A 26,464-nucleotide genomic window follows, 5' to 3' on the forward strand; every position below is an offset into this window, starting at 1 on the left:
ATTACACACATAAGAACTAGGAGGAGTCCACAGGTTCCAGGGCTTGCTGAGGCATAACATACCACCAGGGGACACTATAAGGGATGACAAAGAGGGGGCTTGGGGTTGCATCAGCAGCTCTACCACCCTCCCAAGTCTCTCTGTATGCCTGTTTACTGGGTCCATCATTAGAACCATGGATTGTTAGGTGTACAAGCACCCTGCTGTTACTTTTGCCCCAAACTACTGCAATGGGTACATTTTAACAATATGAATTAATCAACTGCTTTTAGAAGCACTCCCCCGAAAGTGCTTACAGCCGTCATGATTTCATTGAACAAAATTCTTGCCAAAAAGCATTTCACTGGGATGATGCTCCTACATAATCAAGCTTTTGTTTAGCTTGATCCTTGGATCGTTCTGTTGGTCAACGTCTCAGGTAAGCTCCAGGAGATCAGAATCACAAGTTCTTGCTTGTCCTTCAACCACAGCACTTAGCACAGTGACTGGAACATGGAAGGGGCTCCCAAACTTATTAGCTGAGCAAACATGTTGGGATGGGAACTTTCCTAAATCTGTTCTACAGACTAGCTGGCATTTGCCTTTGAGGTCAGAGGCTAAGATCACTAAACCTCTCGCAGAGATGGGCATGAATCTATCTCTGAACTGCCTCCACGTCCCCTAATTAAGAAGGTATACAGAGGGGAGATGAGATTGCTTTTACTAACAATCGGTACCCATATCTGGAGCAGTCCCCATGGTTCTGCAGTGGGAGCAGGTCATTGTTATGCAGCACTCATACTAGATGTGAGACCGCGAACCCTGAGAGACACAGAATCAGGTTTCCATGAGTCTCATGTTGCAACAGCATCTAAAGTTCTTTTTAAAGAATCTCTTTTTAAAGAGATGATAGGTTTGGACAGTTAGAAAGTTTCCTGGTGTATGATGGCAGCATCAGTGGGACAAACCCCAAGTCTAATAGGAATGACTTTGCACAGTTCTGGAAAGACTTCTATCGCAATGAATGACATAGCAGGAAGACAGAAAACACAGTGCAACTCATTCTCGGATGATGGCATTTGTTCTTTAGATTTGGAACCTACCCAGCAAGGATTCACCCAATCAAACGTGAGGTTGTGCTGAAAGACTTTTCAGGGATTATAATTAGAAAAGTCATATTTGGAATTCTTTTTTTTATGGAAGAAAGACTTCTCTGAGAGCAAAAGTCTAGGTTTGAATATGACTTTTTATTTTTTTAGGTATACAGTTCATCTCCCACCTACATTTCTATTCTTGTTTTCAGAACAATAGCTGGAACATTTTGATAAGTATGTGGAAGAGAAGAGAGATGGCAGGAAAGTAGAAGGGGGAGGGAGGGACAAGCCTTCATTCCATTAGTATTATCAGGAAATTGATTTAATATGCATCCAAGTCTCTTTAAATAGAGCTTCAAGTTTGAAAGGGACTGAAGATGTGGCTTACAAGAATCCAAAGCAGATGCAAAGAAAGAAGCGCCCACATCCACACCCACCAAGACCCCTCTCATCAGAAAGGAATACCTAGCATGTTACATTATACGATACAGCATCTAATGACACTTGCTTTTGGTATCTGCGCCTCAGTTCTGAATTTCAGAAGTAGTCAAGGGGTCATTTTTCCAAAGTATTAGGGCAATCTCAATTCTTTTTTCCTCCCCCAAAAGTTTAATGGTAATCAAAGCAGAATGTCTAATCAGTCCAAGATGATCTGTCAACTTGAATTATCTGTTTGTCTTCCTATTTACTGTATCTGTCTGTCTACAGTTCTTCATATCTTTGCGAAGATCAGTTATTGGGGCCTGTGTTTCCTTCTGACTAGAATGGCTACCAGATGATCCTTCCTGGTGATATGTTGATGATTTGCTAATTTATGGCTTTTAAAATCTAGGCATCTGAAAACATTGCTGGGAGTTCAGGCTGGGAATCACGTGGTTCATGCAAGGAGAGGGCTGAGTGGCTTCCTGTCAAGGGATGGAAGTTTGTGTGAAATGCAAAGCCTCAGTCACATTTCAACCAGAGTGATGTCTGTGATACAGAAATCATAAATGGCATCCTATAGGAAATGCTCCCCACAGGAGTAGCCCCAACCCCCCTGCCCTACCGGACACATCAGGTTGTGCCAAAGGGAGAGGTAGTGTTGCCTGAGCTGTGCATAGAGGTGAAAAGAAAGATGGCCTAAGACAACACCATGAATTAACCCCACATCCTATTCCCAAGTGCTGGAGTCAGCCCTTATCAGAAAAAATCAAGATGGAAATGTTATTGTAGGAAGACGGTCACCTCTGGGAACCAAGAGAGAAGGTTTAATAAGCTCTGAGTTTGAACTCCCTGACCACGTTGGTGGCCAAATATTATAATGAGTAGGTCAAGAGAGATGTAGTACATTTGGAAGTCTCTCTGGGTGTGAATCAATTTATCCCCAGTGCCTGTGTGTGGCAAGTCCTCAATAATCATGTGTGGACTGGATGGTGATGAAGGCATGACTCAAGCTAGCTCTCCTCAGGGAGGGGGTAGACTCTGGGGTAGATCCAGTAAGTCTTTGTAAGGAAATACAGTTGACCTGTGAACACCTGGGTTTGGGGCACCAACCCTGGTGCAGTCAAAAATCCACATGTAACTCTGGAGACCCCAAAAATGTAACTACTAATAGCCTGCTGTTGACCTAAGTCTCACCAATGACATAGTCAATTGACACCTACTTCATTTGTTACATATATTACAGATTGTATTCTTACAATAAAGTGAGAGAAAAGAAAATGGGATTAAGAAAATCATAACAAAGAGAAAACACATTTACTGTACTGTATTTATCCAAACAATCCACCTGTTCAAGCCCATTGTGCTCAAGGGTCAACTGCAATGCCAGCTCTGGCACCATAATTCATTTAAGATTCCAAATCTTTAAACAACAAAATGTAGTCTAGAAACACAGCGGGCAAAAGTTGAGTGTGGTAGAAAAAATGGAGCGGCATTTCAAGACAGCTCGGCAAGAGGGAATAGAAAGTGGTCTCAGAAAGGAACAAAGGACACACAGAGAGAGATGAGGAAAGAATGTCTGATATGAGAAGAGGTATGGAATTAAATAATATCCCAATAATAAGAGGTCAGGGAAGGATGGCCTCTCCTGATAAGTCAGTAGAGGCTACTGTACAGGCAAGTAGGGACTGAGAGGAAAATAAGATTTCAAGACTGAGTCCCATGGAGGTAGAACCAAAGATGGCTGCTTATAAAAGAGGCTCATGTGATATGAATTTTATTTATTTATTTAAAGATTTTACTTACTTAGTGACAGAGAGAGAGAAAGAGAGAGAGAGAATTAAGCAGGGAGAGCAGAGGCAAACAGAGGGAGAGGGAGGAGCAGGTTGCCCGATGCAGAACTCGATCTCAGGACCCTGGGATCATGACCTGAGCCAAAGGCAGACACTTAACTGACTAAGCCACCTGGGTGCCCCATAATGTGAATTTTAAAACTGGGGTGTTAGCTCTCCTCAGCTTAGAAGTAACAGAACTGGGGTCAGCAGCCATGGAACAGGCTGTAACATGCCCTCCTCTGAAATGCTGCCTCCCAGGACTTCATTCCAGTAAGTCATCTCGTTTGGCTCTATAACAGAATTTTAGTCTTTCTTTTTTTCATTTTTGCCACACGCACATTAAAGCTTGTACTTGGTATTGTCGTCAGTCATAGCCTGGCTCGTAGCCTGTAACTGCCTGGCGACTGCAACCTCCATGAGGACAGGTCCCACGGAGATAGCTGGCTCGCCACCGAATCCCTGGCACCCAACACAACCCGCATCGTGCCGGGCGTGGGGGGCATGCGGTAAACATCCACAGACTGAAAATGAGCCAGTGGACATGGGAACAGGAATGGAGAGGGAGGCAGGAAACTAATTGTGCTCTAGTACTTCTTAGCTCCTGAAATTCTTGTCTTTATTATTGAATGTTCCTTAAAATATGCCCGCTACATTAGCGAACGTATTAAAGTTATCTGTTTTCAGTAGATAAATGGAAAAACGTGATAAATGCTGCCGACTTCTGTGGCTTCAGGGACCTCTTTTACAATCCCAAGGCCACCCCTCATGTTGAAGGCAGACTGCCCTAACTCCCTCCCGGAAGACCCAAGCCTCCTGAGGCTTAATGCTGCCAACCCAAAACTCCGAGATGAACCCAGAGAGGGTATCTAATAGAGGACTTTCCAGGAGGGGCTCCTGCTACGCTAATCCTCATGACAGTTAAGAAAACCAGCACCAGAGAAGTGCTCTGAGCTGGGCTGCAGACCAGCCAGGAAATCGAAGGGAACAGGTGGCTATGTCTGCCAAGGCAGGGGACGCTCTTCTTAAGATGCTACTCAGGCAGGCCCTGCCTGGGGTGGAGATGCCTGCATCTGGCAGGTCACTACAAGTCACCATGTCTGGTAGCCTCGAAAATGAATTCCCCAGGAAGGGGTTGGAAGTGTGGAGACCCACAAATAAGGCACAAATCATATTTCCGTCATTAATACCTCGGTCCATCCTTGCGAGCCTCTCACTGCTGCAAGGGTCCAAGAGGTAAATACATTTCCAGTCTAACCGAATGAGCAAAATCCAGGAAGAAATGGTTTGTCCCCTCTCCAGATTTTTTTGTCCTGGACCCTGGGGGGGGGGGGGGGGGGGAGGGCATGACCCTTAGAAGCAATAGGCAAGCGTACAGAAGAGACAGGCCCACAGTGATACTCATCCATTTCCTCTTCTTCTCATGTGCACAGTGGTGTGGCCCCACTTATGGGTCCACATGAATAAAAACATACAACCACGGGATGATCATGGGGTTCAGAACAGAAAGGGATTCTAGAAGATGATCTCTAGGTGATCTCTATGGCCCAGTGAAGCAGATTGCCCCAGGGTTCAAACCCCAAATCCACCCTGTGTTCACCGTGTGATGTCAGGCAAGTTGCGCAACCTCTCTGTTCCTTAGTTTCCTCACCCACTGCAAAGGGAGATAACACCTTCCTTGTGGGGTTGCTGTGAGGATTAAGAAACATGCAAGTCCGTAGGTATTACTACTGTCAGAGACAGCAGTCTTAGAGCTTTGAGCCGTACTGATTCGCTTCTCATCTGCAAATACGTGGACTCCTCTGTCTACATAAAGAAGAGTTCTAAGAGGAGCCATAGCATTTAAGTTCCACAGACAGCTTTCTTGCATTGGGACCAGAGACAGGTTAGTCTGTGACAACTCTTCCCCCAACCACAAGGGGGGCCCCAGTCTCCTCCTCCAGATATGGGACCTTTCCTTCACTCTCCTTTCGCCTTCTTCTTGGCCTCCATTATTAATTCTCCTCTCTCTGTGTCTCTCAGCATTTGGCTCCCAGAAATTAGGAGAATAATCTAAACTCATCCCATTCTCCCCTCTCCCATTCATCTGGCCTAGGACCACCTCAGTCCTAGAAGCCCATTATGGGAAACACAAGGTCTAGATGGCTCCCCAGCCTGGCCACCTCTAGCAAGGGGGTTACAGCAGATGGATTCCTCTCTGTAGCTGATTATTTTCCATGGCCCTTGGCCATGTGACCTCGGAGCATGATCTTGTCAGTTCTCATAAACTGAGGAGGAGTGGCTGAGTCACACGCAGAGAAGAAATCTCTGGGGGAAAAGGCAGGGGCTGTGGGAGGAAGGAGAGCAAGCCGGGATTCCAAAGGCCATGGGAGCCTCACCCTGCTTCTCTCCCACCTCTGAGCAGCTTTGATTTTACATGAAGGGAAGGAGGAGGAGGAGACAGTGCCCCAAGGGGGCAGGCTGGCTGCAGGCAGGCTACTCTTTTGAATAAGATCTGGAGTCTCAGCCCAAGAGGCCAATTGTCCCCAAGACCTCCAACCCACAGAGACTGCCTGCGTAGGCCATTCATGGAACCCCTGGTTACTGACACCCAATTCCTATTCTTAGGAGCCCTGATACATCATAATAAGATAAAGCAGAGAACAGCTGACACTCACACACATCCCCTCATCTATGGTTGGCTCTGGATGTCCTGTGGGAGGTCAAGTGATGAATACCCATAGGAGCGCTGGAGGAAGTCACTCCAGGCGCTTGATCCCAGGTTGGTGGTGACAATGTTCTGGGGATGCTGTGTGGAGTATTTACTTCATGCCAAACACACAGATGAAAACCGAAAATGACGTGCCAGCAAAATCTTCATGTTCTCCAATATCCTGAAACTGGGTGTCATGTAAACAAAACCCTAAACTTCTCTGCCTGGTTTTTGTGTTTTTGTTTGTGTGTGTGTGTGTGTGTGTGTGTGTTTTTACTTTAAATTACCTTTAGATTTTGAAGTTGTGTGCATCTATAGCTTTGGGTCACAAGTTACCTAAAATTCTCTGACAAGTTAATGCATTGTTAGAGAGGTTATTTCGGAGTAAAATATGCACATGTAAACAATCCCCTTAACGATGTATATGTTTTAATTACATTCTGGGCATTCACTTGATGAAATCCTAGGGAGAAGAGTATAGGTACGCACGTGTGCCCCTGAGTCTAGTGCGTATATTTTTGCATACACAAGAACACGGGGCAAAGCATGCTATTTAAAGAGTCTGAACTCTATCTTTCAACAAAGTTTAGCTGCTTTCCTTTTGCAAATGCATTTAATTTTATCTGGAAACTTTTTGACGTTAGAAATAGAACAACTGTAGTTTCTCATTATGTTTGCTGCCAAAATCCATGCTTGGTTGCTCAACTAAAGACCTTATATTGCTAATTACTACCACATGCCCATATCCCAAGCGAAAGAAAACTTATTGATTCTGACAGCCCATTCTCTCAACACTGAATTCCAAATGAAAACTCAAATTTTGGCCAAACATAACATTTCATCAATCTTGTTCTACTGACTGGAAAACAACATCAAACAAAGGGTGCTAATGGCCCTTTATTACCGTTCCTTTCCCGAGCTTATATTTTCTGATGAAAGATCTAAGTGACCAAAGGGCTTCTTTAAACTACTTAGTAATTAGCTTTTGAACCAGGAAACAATGCGTAAAGTAAAGTGAGTGGTCCCAGTGTTGATGACAGGACCTACTCTCCGTCCTCAGGGTCGGGGGACATTGGAGACCCAAAGAGAACATTAAAAGCAAAGTGTGTATTTTCATAAAGGGAGAAGAAAAAATAGAGAAAGAGAGAAAAACCAGGCTAAAAGGCCGTGATAAAAGATGACAGAGATGGATCCAGAACAAAAGCCGCTGGAAGTCTGTGATCTGAAGTCATCAGCACTCAAGGGTTTGAGTGGAAGTGCCAAGGCAACAAAGATGACCAGATCAGACCCGGGGTGGGTGAGCAACTGCAGCTCTGAGGCCCTATCTGGGTCACCCACCGACAAAAGCCACCAGCCACCCGGCCCACCCGCAGTGGACTAGGGAGTCTAGAGGAAAAAGAACATTTTTTACCTGGAGTGAGAGTCAAGAAATATTTTCAATATAGACTTCAGGGCAATTGACTTTATGTGCTTCTTCAGGGACAGTGATAAGGAAACCCCGGCTGAGCAAGTGGGGTGGGAGGCCATAAAGAGAGCCCAGGCTCTCAGAATGCCTTCTGCTTTATGGCGACCTGTTCACACCTTAAAGGCAAAATGGACAGAGGAGCTGTTTTCCTCTTGGCAATGGAATAAATGACCAGTGGGAATCTCTGGACTTATCTGGCCTTTTGGATCCAACCAATGGCCCAGAAATCAGAACAGCTTGGTTTTCATCTCATCCAGGGCTGTTAAGGTAATAGGAAGAGGAGGGCTCCATTTAGAGGGAAGGTGGAGGAATGTGCTGCCTCCACGGAAGAGACGCCAACTGGCCTCCTCTCGCCCACTGTCCTTTGTTCCTTTGAAAGGAAACTGGTGTCCTGTGGGTAGTTCAAGAAAATGAGTCCTTTTTTTTCTACCTCCTCATTTTCTGAACGAAGGACTGGACACCTGAGCTCAGGATGCACCCGAATGACCAACAGAAGATGAGGTTTGTTCCGTCCAACAGAACTGTCAGGCAAGGAGGAGGTGAGAGGGGAAGGGTAGTGCTATTGTTTTATCTTCTCTTAAAAAACAAAACAGCCTATTCAAGAGTTCATCTGAAAAATGTATTAGGGGAGGGGGACCCAGTTCTGTGATAGGAGCTTCTAGCACTGAGAAGGGGCCTGAGTGATGAAAATATTCTCATCTCGATCTGGATGGTAATCACTGGCTGTGTATGTAGGTACCAACAAACTCCTTGAGCTGTACATTAAGGCTGTGAACCTGTTACTCTATGGAAGTTAAAACAAACACAAAACGTCAGAAACAAAAACAACAAAGCTAAGGACCCAAGAAAAAGCATTTAAAAAAATAAAGAAAAGAAGAGAATGGTTGCCACCGGCCCTGCCTCCCCTGCAACATTCTCCTCCCAAGATGGTAGTCTGGCAGAGGACAGAGATGGTAAGGCCCTGCTGTTCACATAGGAGTCAGACTTCTGGTTGATAACAAAGCCATCCATTGATACTGATATTGATAAAAAATGATCTGAGCATGGAACGAAATAGTCCCCAAAAAGAAAGCACTGATGTTCGGAAAGCCAAACCCAAGACTCCTCAGGAATAGCATGCAGTGCCCTGACACACCATAAATGGAATATATGTTGCCCAGAAGGAATCTCAACTGAGGAATGAGTCCCTTTGAGGACATGCTCGGTGCCTCCTGGCTGAAGAGAACTGGTTTCCGGGTTGCCACAAGGCCCTGACGGTAGGCAAGGTGACCTTGCCCTTGCTCTACCTAAGACTTCCCCGCTGGAGGACAATCCCATGTCACAGCTGCACAGAATCCCCCCCATAGGGTGGCATCACAGTAGTCTGGGGGACCAGAATGTAATCCCTGAGCCAGTTGATGTAAAGAATGAATGAACTTTGTTTACTGGGTAGGGATGAGAACACAATATACAGGCCCCATGATCTAGGGACCCCTTCCAGGAGAGATGCAGGGGGTCTCTCGGGAAGGTGGGGGGCGGGGAAAGCCACGAAGGGGCACAGATCTGCGTGGTCCATCCTCGGGTGACAATTTCCTGTGGTAATTCTGACGTTGGGCCCCACACAGAGCGTGGCCCTTGCCTCACGGAGGTTTCTGGGTGGGTGAGAGGGGTGAGGGGCGGGATTCAGGTGTCACTGCCAGACGGGCTCTTGAAAGTCACTCAACCACATCTTTTCTGATGCAACTGACTTACTTTCTGCCTCCATGTTTGTTAAAAGTCCCGCCGAATTTATTCCGATTCAGGATGAGAGCGGCAATTTCGGGCACGTAGCGGGCAAACATTGCCTACATGCATGAAACAAAGAAACAAGAGCCAAAAAAAAAAATGGCATGCAGAGAGGATTCGACCCCAGTGGAGGCAGCACAACCTCTTGGCATACTTACTTTCTTCCACTAACCGCACTATAGGAGCCCCCGTATTTCTTGCGGTTTCCTATTAATTCTATGATTTCAGGGACGTAGCTGGCAAACATGGCCTGAGGAGAAGACAGGAGACAGAAGAGAGACTGAAAAGACAGGCCAAAGAAAGGGGGTGACCTTTTCAGAAGTGGGGGGGTGCTAAGATTCGAAAACACAAAGGGGTTCGAACCGCCAAGGTGTATACTACTATGGGGGGAGATTATAAAAAATAAAAGCACAAAAAGGGCAAGCTCTTGAAAATACATGGGACAAAACAAACATCAGCCAACCTGGACAACGGAAAAAAAAAAAGAAAAAAATCACAGTCAAGAAAAATACAAAGGAGACAGGAATACATAAGTCGACATCCTGTGCTTCCTGTTGAAGGGAAATCAGTAAAGGGGGTGCATGCTGGTGAAACACACACACACAACTGCAAGAGAAGACCTTTCTTTCTGGTTAAAATTCACAGGAGAATCACTGCCTTTGTGAGTGATGAAAGACAACCAACACCAAAAGATCAAAATAATATAAACTTTCTCCACTTAAAAAAAAAAAAATCACTAAAAAGCACAAAAGGTGAATTTAGGAAATCAGATGGGAGGAAAGAATAGCAAGGAGGAACACAAATCTGCCATGTTTTGTCCAACAAACATTGTGCTTGTGGCTGGATGAGTGGGTGTCCTTACCTACAGGGACCTCCCCGATGCCCAGGAAACACTCGCATCAATGGACACACGCACATGTACATTTATACACATTTTCAAAATGTATATATGCCGTATGCATACAGAACAGAGAGATGTATATGCATCATATAAATGTATGCGCGGTGTACATATGTGAAAGCTGCTTGTGAAGTAGGATCCTAATCACTTTTACTGCACATGTGGCAAAAAAAAAATCTTAAAATGAGCTACTTTGAAAGACAAAATGCAGCAACCGCCCATGGGTTGCCAGAAATCCCCCTCGAAAATTACATCATGACCGACCGTTATGATCTGCAAAGACCAGAAAAGCAAATAGCCAAACTTTCTGACTTACAAAGGGGGAGGAAATCTATCCCCCGGGGTCGCTGCTTCGGGGGGGGGGGGGGGGGGCGGAGTTGGTCAGCTGTGTACAAACCCACACTCGGCTCACATACCGATGTCCACCTGCGTGAGACTAGGAGCCTTTCTGTCCTCTGTGGGGACCCTACTCTTCAGGGCAGGCCCCAGCCACAGTGTTTGTTGGAAGTTAGGGGGGGATCATGAAGGGTGTTGGGGGGGAAGCTCTTGAAACCGCAAACTGTCTACAGAGGATCCACAGCATCTACGGGGTCAGGTGACAGCAGCTGTCCTTGCGGAGTATCAGCTGCTGAATCACATTACTAAGGGGCAGACACTTCACGTAATAAGTGAGCATCACTTTCTTAAGACAATTAGGTTTCCTCCGGGCGGCAAGGCTGACCCTGACAAGGGCAGTGTGCCTGGGTCTCTGGGAAGCCAGTCTAACATACCGAAGAGATACGCACAAAAATCTACCTTTGCGTTTGGGTCTCCTTAGCCTGATTGTAACTCTAGGGCCATATCCCCTGCTTGTAATGCAGAAACACAGAATCAAAATACAAAGCTTTAAAGAAATGGATAATAGAAAATATTAATGACCATAAAAATCAACATCGTAATAAAGAGTTTTTACCAGTCCCCCGAGGATGAAGAAGACCATGAAGAGGCGCCCAAGCGTGGTTTTTGCATAAACGTCCCCATAGCCAACGGTGGACATGGTGACCATGAGTAGATAGACACATTCCCAGTAGGTCAGAGCCTGGTTGTTTTGGAAATTTTCCCACGGGTCCCCTGAATTCTCCACCTAAAGCAAGGGAACAGGGAAGAGAAGAGATGACATATATACGTAGGGTAAACCCAGACACAAGAGCTCAAGCAGGCTGGTGCCACCTGCACCGGCGCCTCAACACGAGCTGCCTGTTGCCCCCGGGTGAGTCCAGCCAAGACTCAGAGCCTCCCGGAGAAAGTGGGGAGGTAGTAGCACAAACACGCCTTCCTCGCCTTCCTCGCTGACTGCGGAAGAAATGGGAAGAAACAGACAAACACCCCTAGTGTGGCTTTCTTACTGTTAAGGAGTGGAAGCCAGCTGAATTTTAAGGCATTGCCCCTGGCCATGTTTTACAGCTTTGTCTTCCAAGGAAAGAGCCAGAGAGCCCTGCCCTGACCTTTCTCTGCTAGGGCCTGGCTCATGTGCTCCCCAAAGGAATTCTAGACTCTCCCACAAAGGGCTTCCTCTTTTCATCATTTTGACCAAGGGGATGCCTGGTGGGTGTCGCCCATTCAGACCTTACACCCGAACCCCCAAACAGTATCTCCTGGGAGTCTGCTTCTGCTCTGCGGGCTTTGCAGAATGTCGAGGGTGGCTCTACCCTGCAAAGGGCAGGCAGGCATTTCCCCGAGTGCACGACAACTGAGCTCAGGAGAGCAACTTGCTTTTGTGTAACTCCTCAGACCGAGGGTCAGCAAGCTTTTTCCATAAAGGACCAGATAGTAGATATTTTCAGCTTTGCACGACATACGCTTTCAGATCTCTGTAGCCACGACTCCACGGTGCGGCTGGTGAATCAGCCAGAGGCCACACTTCAACGGAAAGGAGAATGGGTGAACTGGGAACCCTCTGTCCCCGAGGGGTGCAGGGTGCCCATCTCTTTTCTTTAGACTTTACAAAACACTTTCCGTCTTCCCATCGAATTCGAGCCACAACAAAGCTGTGAGGTAGGCAGGAGAGACCCTTCAGATACTACTCTCAAGAGAGAGGGAGGGATGTGGGCTGGATCTCCAGGCCTACCCCAGATCCCGGCCCTGCAGCCTGCGACGTGGGCAGTGCCTGTCACCCACCAGCGCGGCCCACTTGGGCAGCCAGCCTCCAGGCCCCCAATCACCACGCCTCTGGCTCTTCGTCCGCAGGAAGTTTCCAAAACCTGGCATCTTTTGCACATCCCTTCTTGGCCTCAACGTGCCATTTTCATGGAGGTTTCCCGGTGGAATAGAAGCTAGTTCACAAAATGTAAGGTGAGCTCATATTCGTGATTAGGATGATTACCCAGGAGGAGTGATTTCACCCAAGAATTCCATCCGCAAAGGGGGTGGGTAGATCTAGTGGGGGAATGAAAGCCCAGGCTTCCAGCCCGGGGCACCTTCCTTTGCAATGATAAATCCCCCTGACAATGGGAGGTAATGAAATGCACCCTCCACCCCTTAACCCAAACAGAGGCTCAGCCTGGGAAAGGCGCCCTTACTCAAAGCTTCAGAGTTAGAGGAGGCTCCTTCTGGTTTTAACACTTTGTGTTTGCAGGAAGCACGCTTTCTGACAAAAGCTGTGGTCCCTAAAAGCAGGAATAAAGGTCGGCCTCCAGGAGGTGAGACTAGCTTGACTTAACAACGTCAGCCTTTCAAAGAGTCATTAATTTGAAAGAATTAACGTGCTGGAGATACAAGATAACTTGCCATGTCATCAGGCGAGAAAATCAAAGGTGGCTTTTTGTAAGGGGGAAGCGGAGAGAGATGGAGGGATCTGAATTTGTTGTTTATTAAGAGACGTGGGTCAAACTTCCAACCTGGTAGCCTAGAGCTTTGCAAGTGTTAGCTGGGGACGCATTGCCATCTCGTGGCTCGCTCGGGATACTGCAGACAGAATGGAAACCCCACCAAACCAGGGAGCAGAACAACCCAGGTTAACGAAGCGAGCATTATTCACCATCCGAGCTAGTATGGGGTGAAAAGGTTGGAAACCCAGACCATCGTGCAGTTGCTTCTCCTCCTACATTCCGCTGCGGGGCTGAGGTTTCTCTTCAGGGAGAGAAATCTCAAGTAATGAAATGACACAGGGACAGACTTGGGGCAGAAAAGCCAGAGGCGGGAGCATCTTCAAGGATACTCACCAAATGGATAAACCCGGCTGCTGTTAGCCACGTGCTGATAAATATGGAGAGCAGATTCACCAGCTTGATGGAATTACTGTACAAAGAGACAACAAGCAAAATCCCCAAGTTACAAAAGCAGAGCATGTTGGGCTGCCTTCCAGACTGGCGGCAATCTTTGGGGGACACGCAGCCCACCTCTACCCCCCATGTATCCTCCATCCTAAGGGAAGGTCCTGGAAGACAGCATCAGTACGTAGGGCCAGAGCCTAGAGAAAAATAACAGCTGGGCCACTGAACGTGACCCCTAAATTAATCCTTCCATTGGGTTTAAATTTTTTTAGTCAGATTTTATTTTGAAAATTTTTATATCTATAGAAATATGGAAAGAACAGTATAATAAACACGTATATGCCCTTCATCTAGATTGATCAGTTAATATTTTGGACATTTTTCTTTGTATTCTTTTCCTTTTCTCTTTTTCTATTCTTTTAGTTTGCTTTTTGGCCAAACCATTTATAAGTACATCGTCGTCTTCATGACACAACCCTTAAATACTTTAGCATTTAACACCTAAGAAGGAAACCGTGCAGCACAATCATGCTACAGTTGTCATGCCCAAGAAAATTCACATGAATTCAGGAATGTCATGTAAATTTCTCTAATTTATGTCCCTTTAAATTTCTCTAACTTGCCCTGAAATTGCTTATTGATGTTTTCTTTCTTTCTTTTTTTTTTTTTTTAACCTTGATGCAGGAACCAGTCAGGATTCAGGCATTACATTTGCTTATTATGTTGCTTTCTTTATTCAGGGGTCAGGAATGTGGACACATCTGTGTTCCAATAAAACTTTATTCACAAAAAACAGGCAATGGGCCAGATTAGCCCTTGGACTATATAGTTTGCAAATCCCTGCTCTGTTCTCCTTTAAACTGCTCCTCTGCCCTTTCTTTTTGTTTCGTTTTCCATGACATTTAATTTTCTGTGCATTCAGTTCAGCTGTCTTTATAGAGTACCCCACATTCTGAATTTGTCTGATTTTCCCCCCATGATTAGATCCTGTTTAAATGCTTCTGTTAAGAATATCTGCCTGGGTTGGCATATATCAGGAAATCTCAAGTCAATTACCCTAGGTCCGGTCGGTTAAGGTGGGAATGGGAAATCTTGCCACTAAAAGGAGCCCACTCCCCTCTGTAATTAATATGTCATCTACAGTGTGAGAATCTGAGACTATTTGTGTATCCTCTTCCTTCACAACCTCATGCCTAATAATTTCAGCATCCATAAGTGTTCCTTGAATGAATCAGTACATTTTAAATAGCCCAGAGGTTGGAGGAAGAGTCCCTCAGTGGAGGTCAGATCAGCAGTTCTAGAATAGGCATGAGGCCAGAGTCCAGCTTGCCTTTTATATCAATCTTCTTTTCTTTCTGTAATTGAGCAGAGGAACCGTGGTCTTAGTTTTCTAGAGCTGGGTTTGACAGTTCCAGGAAAGAAGAGCCAAATATTTAAAAATTTTGTTTGATACTGATCTTTTGAAATATATGGAAAGATCTCTTTCTGGTTCAAAAACAGAAAAACAATGAGAATGTCCACTCTGTCATTCTTGGTCATCTCTTGGGTTGCCAGAATAGGAGTTGCCTATAAAAATTGCCAATATTTACTGAGTCCCTATTATGTGTGAGGCATCGTGTTGACTTCTTGATTTTCTTCAGATTTTTACCGTTCTAACCTTTTGATTCAGGTACTATCATTGTTCCCAGTAACCAAATAAGGAAACTGAGGCTTAGTGTACTTAAGCAGCTTGCCCAAGAAGATGTGATCGGTAAGTGATGGGGTTAATATTCTAACCAGGCCTGTCTGATCCAAGCCCTACTTAACACAGTAATTTGGAGAAGCAGTACAGAGCTCTGTTTCTATTGGGTGGGTCCGACATCCCTTCCTCAAGGACAGCTCCATCCTCAGCCTCTAACCTGGGTGGGATGTCACTCACAAGCTCCCACCTCTCCCTCTGTCTGGGTAGCCTGAGCCACACTGGCTGCTGGAGGAACTCTTGGCTCTAAAGGACTATGAAGTTGGGCTTATCAGAGACATTGCTTGGGAACTGAGTGGGAGAGAAAGAATCTATCTCCTCCTGAGATTTGGGTGCAAAAAAATATAAGTCTAGAAGGCCATCTGCCCTGGAGAAAGCCTGCCTGAGAATGGAACCTAAAAGAGATGAAGAGAGAAGCAGAATCCTGATGAAAGAATCTGAACCCCTGGATCCAGACATGTCCGATTCTGTCTTAAATCCCAGTCATTACCAAGGCTGGTTCAAAGTACACTCTGTCACTCAATATTAAAGCCATCTGCCTGCAGCAGAAGGGGTTGATTATCAAAAATGATCTCGGAGAATCTAGCAATTGATCAGGTCTATAAGGTAAGTCTGGGACGATCTCCATCTAAGAAAAGAGGGCAGATCCTGTACCACCACCAACTGTGCACGACAGGATGATTAGTTCCATGGCTTTGCAAGTTCTGGATGGATGGACCTGGCATTTACAAAGGCAAGTACAGATCTGCTAAATCCTGGCCTTTGTCCCTTTTTCCAGATGCTACCTTGGGTCATGTAACCACCTCTAAGTAGTTTCTATAGCTGTACATGGAGATCACCAGCTGACCAAAATAATGTTTAAAATCTTCTCTTTACGCCCCTCCTGAGAGAAGAAAGATACTATAACTCTTGCCTTTCTGTTTCCTGGAGCAGCCTGTCAGCCCCAGAGGCCTACACCCTGGACTTCCAGAGTGTTCTCCCCACACACAACCAGAGACTGTCAGAGCAGAAATAAAACTCATAGATATAAGACATCCACCCAACAAGCCATTAGGAGAAGCAACTCTGGGGATCAGTGAACTGAACATTGTTATGGCTGGAACATCACTATGTCCTACTCCCAACTAGTGTCTCAGTGGGAAGCTGAACTACAGCAAAACCTCCAAGCCTCTGCCTTGTGGGTCCTCCAAGGTGTGAGAGTAAGAAGCAGATGAAGAACAGGGAGCTGGTCACCAAGGGAGAGATCTCAGAGAAGCATGTACATACAGTCCCTGACTTAACAGTAGTTCAACTTACAATTTTTGGACTTTACAATGGTGTGAAAACCACACGCATTCAGAGAAACTAGATTTTGAGTTCTGGATTTTGTTCTTTTCTCGGGCTAGTGATATACAGCATGATTTCTCTTGTGATCCTGGGCAGTGGCAGTGAGCTGCAGCCCCCGGCTGGCCACGTGATCATGAGAACAAACAACCGATATGCAACCACTCTGGTTTTCACTGGCAGTAGAGAATTCAACAAATTACATGAGATATTCAGCACTTTATTATAAAATAGGCTTTGTGTTAGATGATTTTGGCCAGGTGTAGGCTAATTTAAATGTTCTGAGCACATTTAAGGTGGGGTAGGCTAAGCTATGATGTTCAAGAGGTCAGGTGTATTGAATGCATCTTTGACTTAAAATATTTTCGACTTACAGTGGGTTCCTCCAGCCGTAACTCCATTGTAAGTCGAGGAAAATATGCATTATTCATTTTTTGAAAGGATAATTAAATATCAAGCTGATTCACTTACATACTCCCAGATCCTTGGAATCTGAACAAAGCAGTGCCCCACCAAACACCATGGGAAGCCCTATTGAGTATTAAAACTATTGCAGCCTTTGAGCCTCTTGGTGCTTTGGAAAAACAACCAAAAATGATGATTATTAATTTCCAAATGATTGTCATAATGATATTAATAGTGCTTAAGGGAGTTCTCACTGTGCATAGAACAGTTCATCATTGTTGCTGAAAGAGTCCATATTCAGCACTGAAATCTGATTATTTTTATGGCATTAGCATGATTACAGATTGCTAGTATTAGGAATTTGCTTTCCAAATTAAACTGTACAACCAGGCAATCACCTAAAAGCTCTGTGGAAAAGATGCAAGATTAACTCTTAGTGGACTTTCTCCATACTCTGAAATTTGAACCTCACCAGGTTGCACAGGGCTCCTTGAGAGGAGGGAATGGGTAGCAGGGGTGAGTTTGCATCCTTGGCACAGCAAAAAGGGCCACTGGAAATAGGCATAGGTTCACAGCCAAGGCCATGGGTCTGAGCCAAATGTGACCTTCCCCATGGTTAGAATGATTGGAACCATTCAGATTCATGCCCCTTTCCCATGCCTTGAGGGAGGGATGGAGTGGGACTCTATCATGAGAACCTAACTCCTCCAAAGAGAATCATTTTCATGTTGTCCGTTATCATTTCTGGGTCCCCAGCTCATGAGTTCTCAATAGCCACTAGAGAAATTTCCATTACTGGATACAGTGAATTATCCAAGGGCAGGCACAGATGTCTTTCTGTCCCTGTAGATCAGAGACCTTTCCGGGACCATGCAAATACTGGAAGAGAGAAAATCTGTCTCTTTCTGAAAGTATAGCTACAACCCTAGAGCCAGTGCAAGCCATCTTTGCTCTCATCGTATTTAACAAGACATGTTTGGGTTCACACTGGAAAATGTCATCCATCATCTACAAAAAAAGGGGGGGGGCAAATCTGTCCCTGTCCGGCTTATCCACTATTTTCCTCCTTTATGGCTGAGGGTATAGCCAGATGTCCGTGCCTTTATTTTGTTTTATTGTTACCTTTGCTGGATAGATGTAAGACAGCCACCCCTGAAAAGTCAATTAGATGATACCACATTGAGATGAATGGTCTGAACTGTGAGGAAAATCAGGTTCTGTCAATCTACCCCTGAAAAACCTCTGCACCCCTCCTGCTCCACCCTGACCTGCACAGCTCAAGGCCATTTCCTGATACCGCCTTCCTGGGCAGCTGCCCTCACTGGTCTCCAGTCTTAGATGCATCAAACCCATCGCACAATTGGTGGACTAGCAGATCTTTCTAAAAAGCAAATCTGACCACATTCCTGTCCTACTTAAACACTTCAGGGAGTCCCTCTCGCTCCCTGAGTTAAATCCATGATGGATAAGTTAAATCCATAATGGATAAATCGGGTGTGGCCTCCACCTGGACACTCCCTTGCCATCTCCATAATGAACACTCTTTTTAAAGAACTTAACATGAGAGCCATTTCTGAGGTCATATTTGTAGTAGAGTGTCTTTAGCTCTCCACTCGTCCCCCCAAAATGTGTGGGTTAGGTACATGATGGTGCACACGTGTCATGGAATACTATGCAGGGAATAAAAGTGACACAGGAGAATATTAGTCATGTTTGTCTCAACTGTAGGTGGGGTTGGGGAAGTTTTACTTTATCCTTTGTGCTTTTTCTATATTGTTGAAATGTTTACAATGAGCATAGTCTATCTTACTATAATTATTTTGTTTTAGGGAGACAGAGAGCACATCATTTAAATGGCTATTGCCAGTTAAAGCAAATTATTGGATGACCCACGTTTGCATCATCAACATGTATATAACCAATGAGATGTGGAATGATGGCCTTGAAAACCAAGCTGCTCATTTTGCTCTGAGTGTAGGGTAAGTGTCCTCTCAACTGTGAGTCTGCCTGCCAGTTTGTAGGGCCACTGAGGCACCACCAGAAGTTCAGACAATGACATGGAAGGGACCCTGTCCCCTCTAATAGGCCATCTTCCAGACATGGTAGGTCCCCCTGTGGGCTGAGAGTTTAAGGAATGACTCTGGTGCTGTCCCATCTGCAAGATGACTTATTTCTTTCATCTGTTTTCTGTGTCATCTTGTCCACTCTGGTTTTCTTTTACTGCCCACTTAATTCTCCCCCCCCCCCATATATGTCTCTGCTCTGCTACTTCCAGCTTTTTGCCAAGCAAAGCAGCCAGAGGACAGAAAATGAAACTGCAATTTCAAATCATTATTTCAAATCACATTTGCAACGTCTCTATCCCTGTGTAATGCCACAGATTGATGGGGGATTGGCCACCCGAGAAAGCCAGACAAAATCCCCCCTAAAGATGATTACAGGGCTGTACCCAGCCTCCTGGAAGGTCTCTGTGAACACAGCAGAGAACAGAGGAGTCACTGGAAAGTTGCTTTGCATCCAAAGCCCTACAAAAACCAAGGCTTCCAATTCTCTGCATCAGAGGATTCAGGATCTGGGCTCAGAGGTGCACAAAGGAAAAGCATCCAGAGAATAGGCTCAGACAGTTGTTCTAAAGCCTCTAGAGTTCTTAGAATTAAGTCAATTCTTCTGTGCCTGGGATCTGGGCCTAGCCTGACCTCCTAATGTCGTCTTTGCTTCCCAGCACAAAGCCCCCAGTATCCAGGAGCACAGGATTACTCAGAGCTCCCCCAAGGAGCATGTTCTCTCACCTGCGTGCATTTGCAACTTCGTGATTGGAGGTCGGCACCACCCTCCCTGACCCTCACAGGCCCAAGCCAGCCCCACATGGACAACACCTAGTTTTCTAGGAAACTTCCCTAAGACAAACCCTTTTCTTTGAAGAGTCCTGACTAACCGGCATTCACATCAAGCTTGGTTTCATTCCTCTCCTCCATGCCTCACCTCCCCCACCCAGCAGCACCCCTCCCCCGAAGGTACCTGTGCCCCAGCACCAGCACCAAGCACACGGGTTCTGCTGGCTGGCCCCCTTCCTCTTGTGCTCTCTGGTAGCAGGATGCTACCCCAGCACCCACCCAGCTGCTGGTAGGAATGGACACTCAAGTCAGGCTTGTTGAATTAACTCAGTCACCCACATAAGCAAGAGGAACTGGGACAATCCAAGTTGTGGGGTTGTGATGAAAACCCCCTCTACCATAGAAAGCATTGAACTGAGTGAGAAGTGGGGTGCTGGGCAAATGCTGTTTGGGCCTCAGGACAGCAGACACCCAGCAGCCTGCCACCCCACGACTCCTCCCTAAGGCTACTCTCTCCTGATTTCTAGTCACCTCTTTCCCCAGCTGGCTGCTTTGACTCTCTCCCCTGTGCACTGGGAGAATGAACCACTCTAACTAGACCTAGCAGGTGGACAGTTCACCAGGGATGTGAGTGCTATTTCCTGCACCTAAAGGAAAGGAATCTTCTCCAAGGAATGGGGAATTGGTAGGTCTCTTCATAAAAGCCCAGGAAAAGATTTTTTATCTACTTGGCTTATCGTTCTCCCAAGTCCAAAAAGGATCCATATGGAATGCAAGTAAAATAGAACACAGTTTTCTTTCCACATTATTCTTTGGACTAGTGGCACATTCTTAAAACACTGGTGTCAGAGGATTCAAATCCCCCAAATTTATGATGTAAACACAAAAGAGGGAATGAGGAGCCCTATACCATGTTCGAGAGTATTGACTCCACATAACACCTTCCCCCACTAGAAAAAAACATGTGTCTCTTAAATACACTCCCTCTGCTTGGCCCCTGGGTACAAACCAGTTCTACCCTCAAAAATATCTTTGAGTGGAGCAATTATGACATGGGTAAATATGGAGAGTTGCTAGCTTATTGATCATTTTAATTTCAAGAGTAATATGAGTCCATTGCACAGAAGAGCTATTAAAAAGGTAGAAAGAGTCAAAAGAAAAAAAAGAAAAGGGTTACTGTCACTCAGAAGAATACAAAGAATAATAATATTCACTCTATATTAATAATATTACATAATATTAAATGGAACATTCATAAATGCTGACCCCAGGCTAATGAAAGTGCAGGGCAGTGAGACACACTAGACGGGACTCCTGCTGAGTAGAGAGATGCTCATTGGGTTTTTAACTTGGTTAACAGAAAGCAAAGTTATCCCACAAGCACACAAATGAGTAGTTAGCGAGGAGAAAGCAAGATGGAATTAAAACAAACCAAAATAAAAGAAATAAATAAAACGTAAAACACGAACCCCAAAGAGGGAGGCCAATAGCTTGTCACATTTGTTAGGTGTGACAGGTTCGGGAAGCTGAGTCCCAGCTCAAAAAATGTGGAACCCAAGGCCCCACAAATGCAGGTGTATTAATTATAAATCACAAAATCCAGAAGTGTCCTGTTTTTAATCATTTATCAAACACGTCAACCTCAGAGGAAATGGAACATTAGCAGTGAGCTTCTTAAAGTGTAATTTCCTATAAGAGAAATTTATGGCCTGTACTTATTCTCCATTAGAGGACGTCTAACCTCTTTTATTAGTTTATTCATCAAGGCAGCCTGGTTTCAGGCCAGCTCTGCAAACCCGCAGGTCATCAGGAAAGGCATCTCGGGGGGATTTTTCCTCCTGGTCCAGTAGTGTTTTCCAGATCATAACACAGTTAACAGAAGTAGTCATGGTGCGTTCGGCAGGAGGTTTTTAGGTATTCCCCAAAAGGCAATTCACAGAGCAAGCCCCAGGGACTACACTGGCTATAAAGTGAACATCTAAAATGTACTTTGAAATGAAATGATTTTCTGTTTGCCGTATGAGGTCTGTGATTGCCTCTCAAAGAGCACCGCTTCCATTGCTTTTACGTTCAGGTTCAATTTCTTATTTAGTGATGTAATAAAGGGGCGATTTAGAACCTGGGAGCAAGGATTTCCCAATCAATGAGCTGCTCGATCCCTCATCCACCAGGCACCATCTCTCCAGGATGCTGCCGCTGATTTCCAAGCACCCCAAAACTGTCTACTTTTCCACATGCGCAGCTCTTTCTCTGCTTAGCAAAGTGTCCCCAGTCCTGCAGAAGAGAGCGACCCAAGCCCTACTTTGGGCTTTCTCCAGATCTCGGTGTTAGATCCCTCTTTCTGAGACTAACAGAACTCTCACTCTACAGTGATGAAAACAAAGACACAAAGACATCTGATATTTACAACTTGGCATTGAGGGGGGGCGTGGAACGTGTTAAAAATGTGAATAAGAACATCTTACCTTGTTTTAAGGATATTCAGAAACTGCAAAATTTCTGAAAACTGTATCAGTCTGAGAGCTCTTAAAAATCTCAAACCTGGAAAGAGAAATGAAATAGAGACACATTATTCTCACTGCGTGGTTTTAATGTTCACACTCTGCCATTTGATCTACAGCTGCCAGGGTTGAAGGGATATGAAGTTCTTGCAGAAGATTAAACCATCCAGTACCTTTGACATAGTCCTTCATTCTGATTCTTGACTGGTTCAATCTCCACTGGTAAACTTTCTCATTAAAAGGAGGCCTGTTTTGAGCCACTACAGAGGAAGGTCTGGTGGGGAAAGCCTTTGCCCATTCCAGATTTAAAGCTCTGTTTCTAAGTTACCTACTTTTTTGAGAGGATTTTTGTCTCTGAAAAACACTGGGAATAGGGCAGGGTAACCTTTATGCTAAGAGCAGATTAGGAACAAATCGGATAACCTGATGTCTTATGAGTTTTGTTTTTTATTTCAACTTTATCTTCAGCTGATAAAATGAAGAGTATAGTCCACGGTGTTATCTGTTTTCTAGAAAACTTCTATATTTTTCTCCCAACCAAAAAAAAAAAAAAAAAATTCAGATCAGTAAGATCTCACACTCCATAACCTCAGAAGCCAAAGCATATATATTTCCACTTTTACTAAGTGTCAAGATAAATGTTTGTCCTTTCTAAATTGGCAACCTCTGCTGAATAGAAACCAAAAGCCAGCATTTCTAGACAGCAGAAGAGAGATGGGTACCAGGAAGGAAGATACAATCAAGGACTAGAGAAAACACAAATTACTGTTTTGTTTTAATAGCCCAGGGTAAAATAGATTTCTGTTGAGATCAAATTTATGAGCCAAAAAACATTCTGAGTCACTCATGGGGCTTTCATGCTTGGCCATCAGTAAGAGAATTACTTACAAAATACCAATCATCACAGCTTTGAGATATTTTCAATATTACACCCTTTGCTAAGGGGATTTTCTCTTACAGATTTTCTGGAAGCATTTTGTCAATGCCCCCTCCCCCCTTGCTGTGCCACTTAGTGGAATACTACGCACAGAGCCAGCTATGTTGTTGATAGGCCGCTCTTAGCCAGTGGGTAAGACTCTACTCAGGCCCCTGTACATGAGGTAGAAGTGATGGGGAAAAGGTGGTGGAGTCACTGCAATGGACCAAGGAAAGGAGATAGACGGGTAGCTTTCACTGTACAGCTCCACATCGGGCCTGGCTAGATTTCGCCTTGTTCAAGCATTAAGGGGGACAATGAGGGACTAACGCAAAGCCCAAGAGGGGAACACAAATCCCACTGCACAAGAAGGAGAAAGGGATAATAGCTTGAAAGGGAAATTTCTTATCTAAAAGGGATTTACCTTCATGAACAGAAGATTTTCTCAGAAGACGTTGGCCTTCTATGCCAAATGATATTTATATTACTTTTATTAAACCAGAAAGTACAGAGATGAGAAGGGATATTGATGAACTGAAGGCCCAGGAGCCAAAATATAGTCCTAACAGAACTGATGAAAGGTTCACTTAGCGCAGCCAAATGCCACAGAGAACAAAACTGAGGAGTAATCCCAGAAGCCAGAGAACGTAAAGAAAAGGGAGAAAAAAAGGATGAAATCTAAAAAAATGGAAATGGAGGGGAGATCACAGAAATCCAACCTATGAATAAAACATGTTCCAAGGGAAGTACAAACAATCTGTAGGTCATAAGTAATGGCCGGGACAAAATCAAAAAGAACTTTCTAGAAAGGAAAAAAGGACTCAAGATTAAGTAGCAAAACGAACAACGAGCTCTTAGAAACTCATGCCAAGAAGTATCTGCCTTTGTTTTTCTTCAAATATTAAGTATTAATATAAATTAAAAAACAAAGTGTCAGGCTGGGGAGAGGGTCACCATGAACACCACGAAGACCCCATGATGTGACAGTATGTGTGGATGACAATGAGCAACACTCAGAAATGTTAGACAAGGAGAATCTGGCCCACAACTTTGATGCCCATCAAGCACTTGTGCAACAATAGAGACAACAAAAAAGGTCTTCAAAAACCCAGGATCCTGGGAAATATATTGTGTATGCAAAATATTTTCAAAGTTCTCTAACTGTATTAAATCAAAATGAGGGGCACCTGAGTGGCTCAGTCATTTAAGCATGTGCCTTTGGTTCAGGTCATGATCCTGGGGTCCTGGGATCGAGCCCCATGTCATCATTATAGGGCTCCCTCTCAGCTTCTCCCTCTCTCTCTGCCTGCCACTCCCCCTCCTTGTGCTCTTTCTCTCTCAGTATCAAATAAATAAGTAAAATCTTAAAAGAAAAATCAGAATGAGTAGCAGGGGCTGGGAGGCATATTTTTAATAAACTCCATTGTTAGTCCTAAGCATCCAGTCCACCCTGGATGGCTGGTCTCAGCCCAGGACCATTAGCACACACTGCTGGGAGATAAAAGTAACACATTTAGAAACTCAAAGAAGAAGACTGGCGACACTGAAAGGAGTCAGGATACATAAGGATGCTTTAGTGATGTATTAGCTGCTGTTTTAGCCTGAAAATCCTGGGAATCCAATCCAATGTGTGTGTATGTGTGTGTGTGTGTATATATATATATATATATACATATATATACATATACATATACATACATATATGTAGTTTTTCACTTGTGGAAACAAAGCTGGAATACAAATGACCCAAACTTTGAGCTGGATTTCTTTCTTTTTTCTTTCTTTCTTTTTACTGTAGGTGATATTGTGTACATGTTACTTGTCTGTAGCTTCCCAGATTTTAAAGTGACTCAGAAAAATAGAAAAAAAGCTTCTCTTTTAATGGGTCTGTTTGAAAATAAGGGTGGGAAACACAGTGAATGCAGGCGCCGTAGGTCCTGTACTCTTGCTGGAGGTAAACTGTAGACCTAGCTCTGAGCACTTAGTCAACAAAAAAGCAGGGAGACATTAGAAGATTAATAACGTACAGGAGAGAAAAGCTGGTTCTTAGGAAAACAGTTTTTCCAGGATGGAGACAAGAAAGAGCTATGTCTCCCCAGCAAAAGCGACCCTAGCTGAGGCAGGAACGACTTTCCGCGACAGTGACCTTTATTTGACTGCCTTGTGCGTGTCATTTTCATGGCATTGTCTTTCACTAATGCAAGTGGCTAAACAGGTTTGTGTGGGTTAAAAAGAAAAAAAAAAGCAGTCTACATTTTATCCTTAGATCAAGCCAAACTGACTGGAGAAATGGTCATCTGAACCATGTGCCCTGCAGCTCCCTAACTGCTTCCTGCCTGGACTCTGCTGGCCTATTCTCAGCACAGCAGACAGTTTTTTAACCTTTCAAAAGGTAAAATAGATCACGCCTCTCCTCTGCTCAAAATCCTCCAATGTCCCCATTTCACACAGAGTAAAAGTCAAAGTATTCCAAAGACCTAAAGCACCACCCCATTCCTTTTGGATCTGATGGCCTCCTCCTGCTCCTGATATTATTCTCCTTCCTTCCTGGCTGCCTCCCTCCGTGGTCCATCTCTGCTGGGACAGGCATGCTCCTGCCTCGGGATCTTGCACCTGCTCTCGGCCCAGAGTGCTCTTCCTCACATGGCCACGGGATGTGCTCCCATACCTCCTGCAGGTGTGTCCTGAATGCAGCCACCTCAGTGAGACCTGCCCTGGCTTCTCCACCCAAACTTCAAGCTCTCTTCTTCTCCGCCTCCCAAACTCCTACTCCTTGTACCCACTTTACTTTTCCCCACGGCATGAGAAAACACTCAGGTCTTACTTACTCAAGTGATTTACTTTCTGACTCCTAATCTATACCATCAGCTCAAAGAGGGGAGGAACTAGTGTCTTCGTTGTTCATGGCTTTATTTCATATAACTTAATTAATGCCCAGCATAAGGTGAGTGCTCTATAAATACCCACTTGAACTGAATCAATGAATCATCCTTTTGAAAAAGAATGAGCAGATAGTTAAAGGGTACATGTTCTGCATTCAGAACTCTGAGACCATCCAGGGCTTCTTAAAGAGAAAAGCCACGAGCACTGAGGGGGCTCACCTAAGAGGTGAGGACTGACACCCACAGGAAATCTAAAGCATCCTAACCAGGGAAGAGCCTTAACCAATGGTCCCTCTTCCAGAGAATTCCTAAAGAAGAACAGATGGAAACTCAAACTACATAAAGGAGACCAGGGAAAGGGAGAGGTGGGATGGGCAATGTCTAACTGAAAAATCATTCATCTTCTTTGCTTCATAATACTGTATTCTTATCATTTATTCCCTATAACTTAAAATCTCTGAAATAAA

General features: G+C 44.7%; 1 protein-coding gene across 21 annotated transcripts in view; it reads right to left on the bottom strand.

Annotated features, from left to right (window-relative positions):
- The window catches only part of KCNMA1 (potassium calcium-activated channel subfamily M alpha 1), a 718,149-nt gene that overhangs the window by 219,879 nt on the left and 471,806 nt on the right, over positions 1 to 26,464 (bottom strand). For all 21 annotated transcript variants that reach the window (XM_072823726.1, XM_072823725.1, XM_072823727.1 and 18 more), the window contains 4 exons: positions 22,164 to 22,239; positions 13,348 to 13,423; positions 11,100 to 11,270; positions 9,405 to 9,496 (listed from right to left, as the gene is read on the bottom strand). In XM_072823726.1, the coding sequence (XP_072679827.1) occupies positions 9,405 to 9,496; positions 11,100 to 11,270; positions 13,348 to 13,423; positions 22,164 to 22,239 (415 nt within the window). The remainder of the gene's footprint in view (positions 1 to 9,404; positions 9,497 to 11,099; positions 11,271 to 13,347; positions 13,424 to 22,163; positions 22,240 to 26,464) is intronic.

Source organism: Canis lupus, chromosome 4, assembly GCF_048164855.1.
Source record: "Canis lupus baileyi chromosome 4, mCanLup2.hap1, whole genome shotgun sequence".
Lineage (NCBI taxonomy): Eukaryota > Metazoa > Chordata > Mammalia > Carnivora > Canidae > Canis > Canis lupus.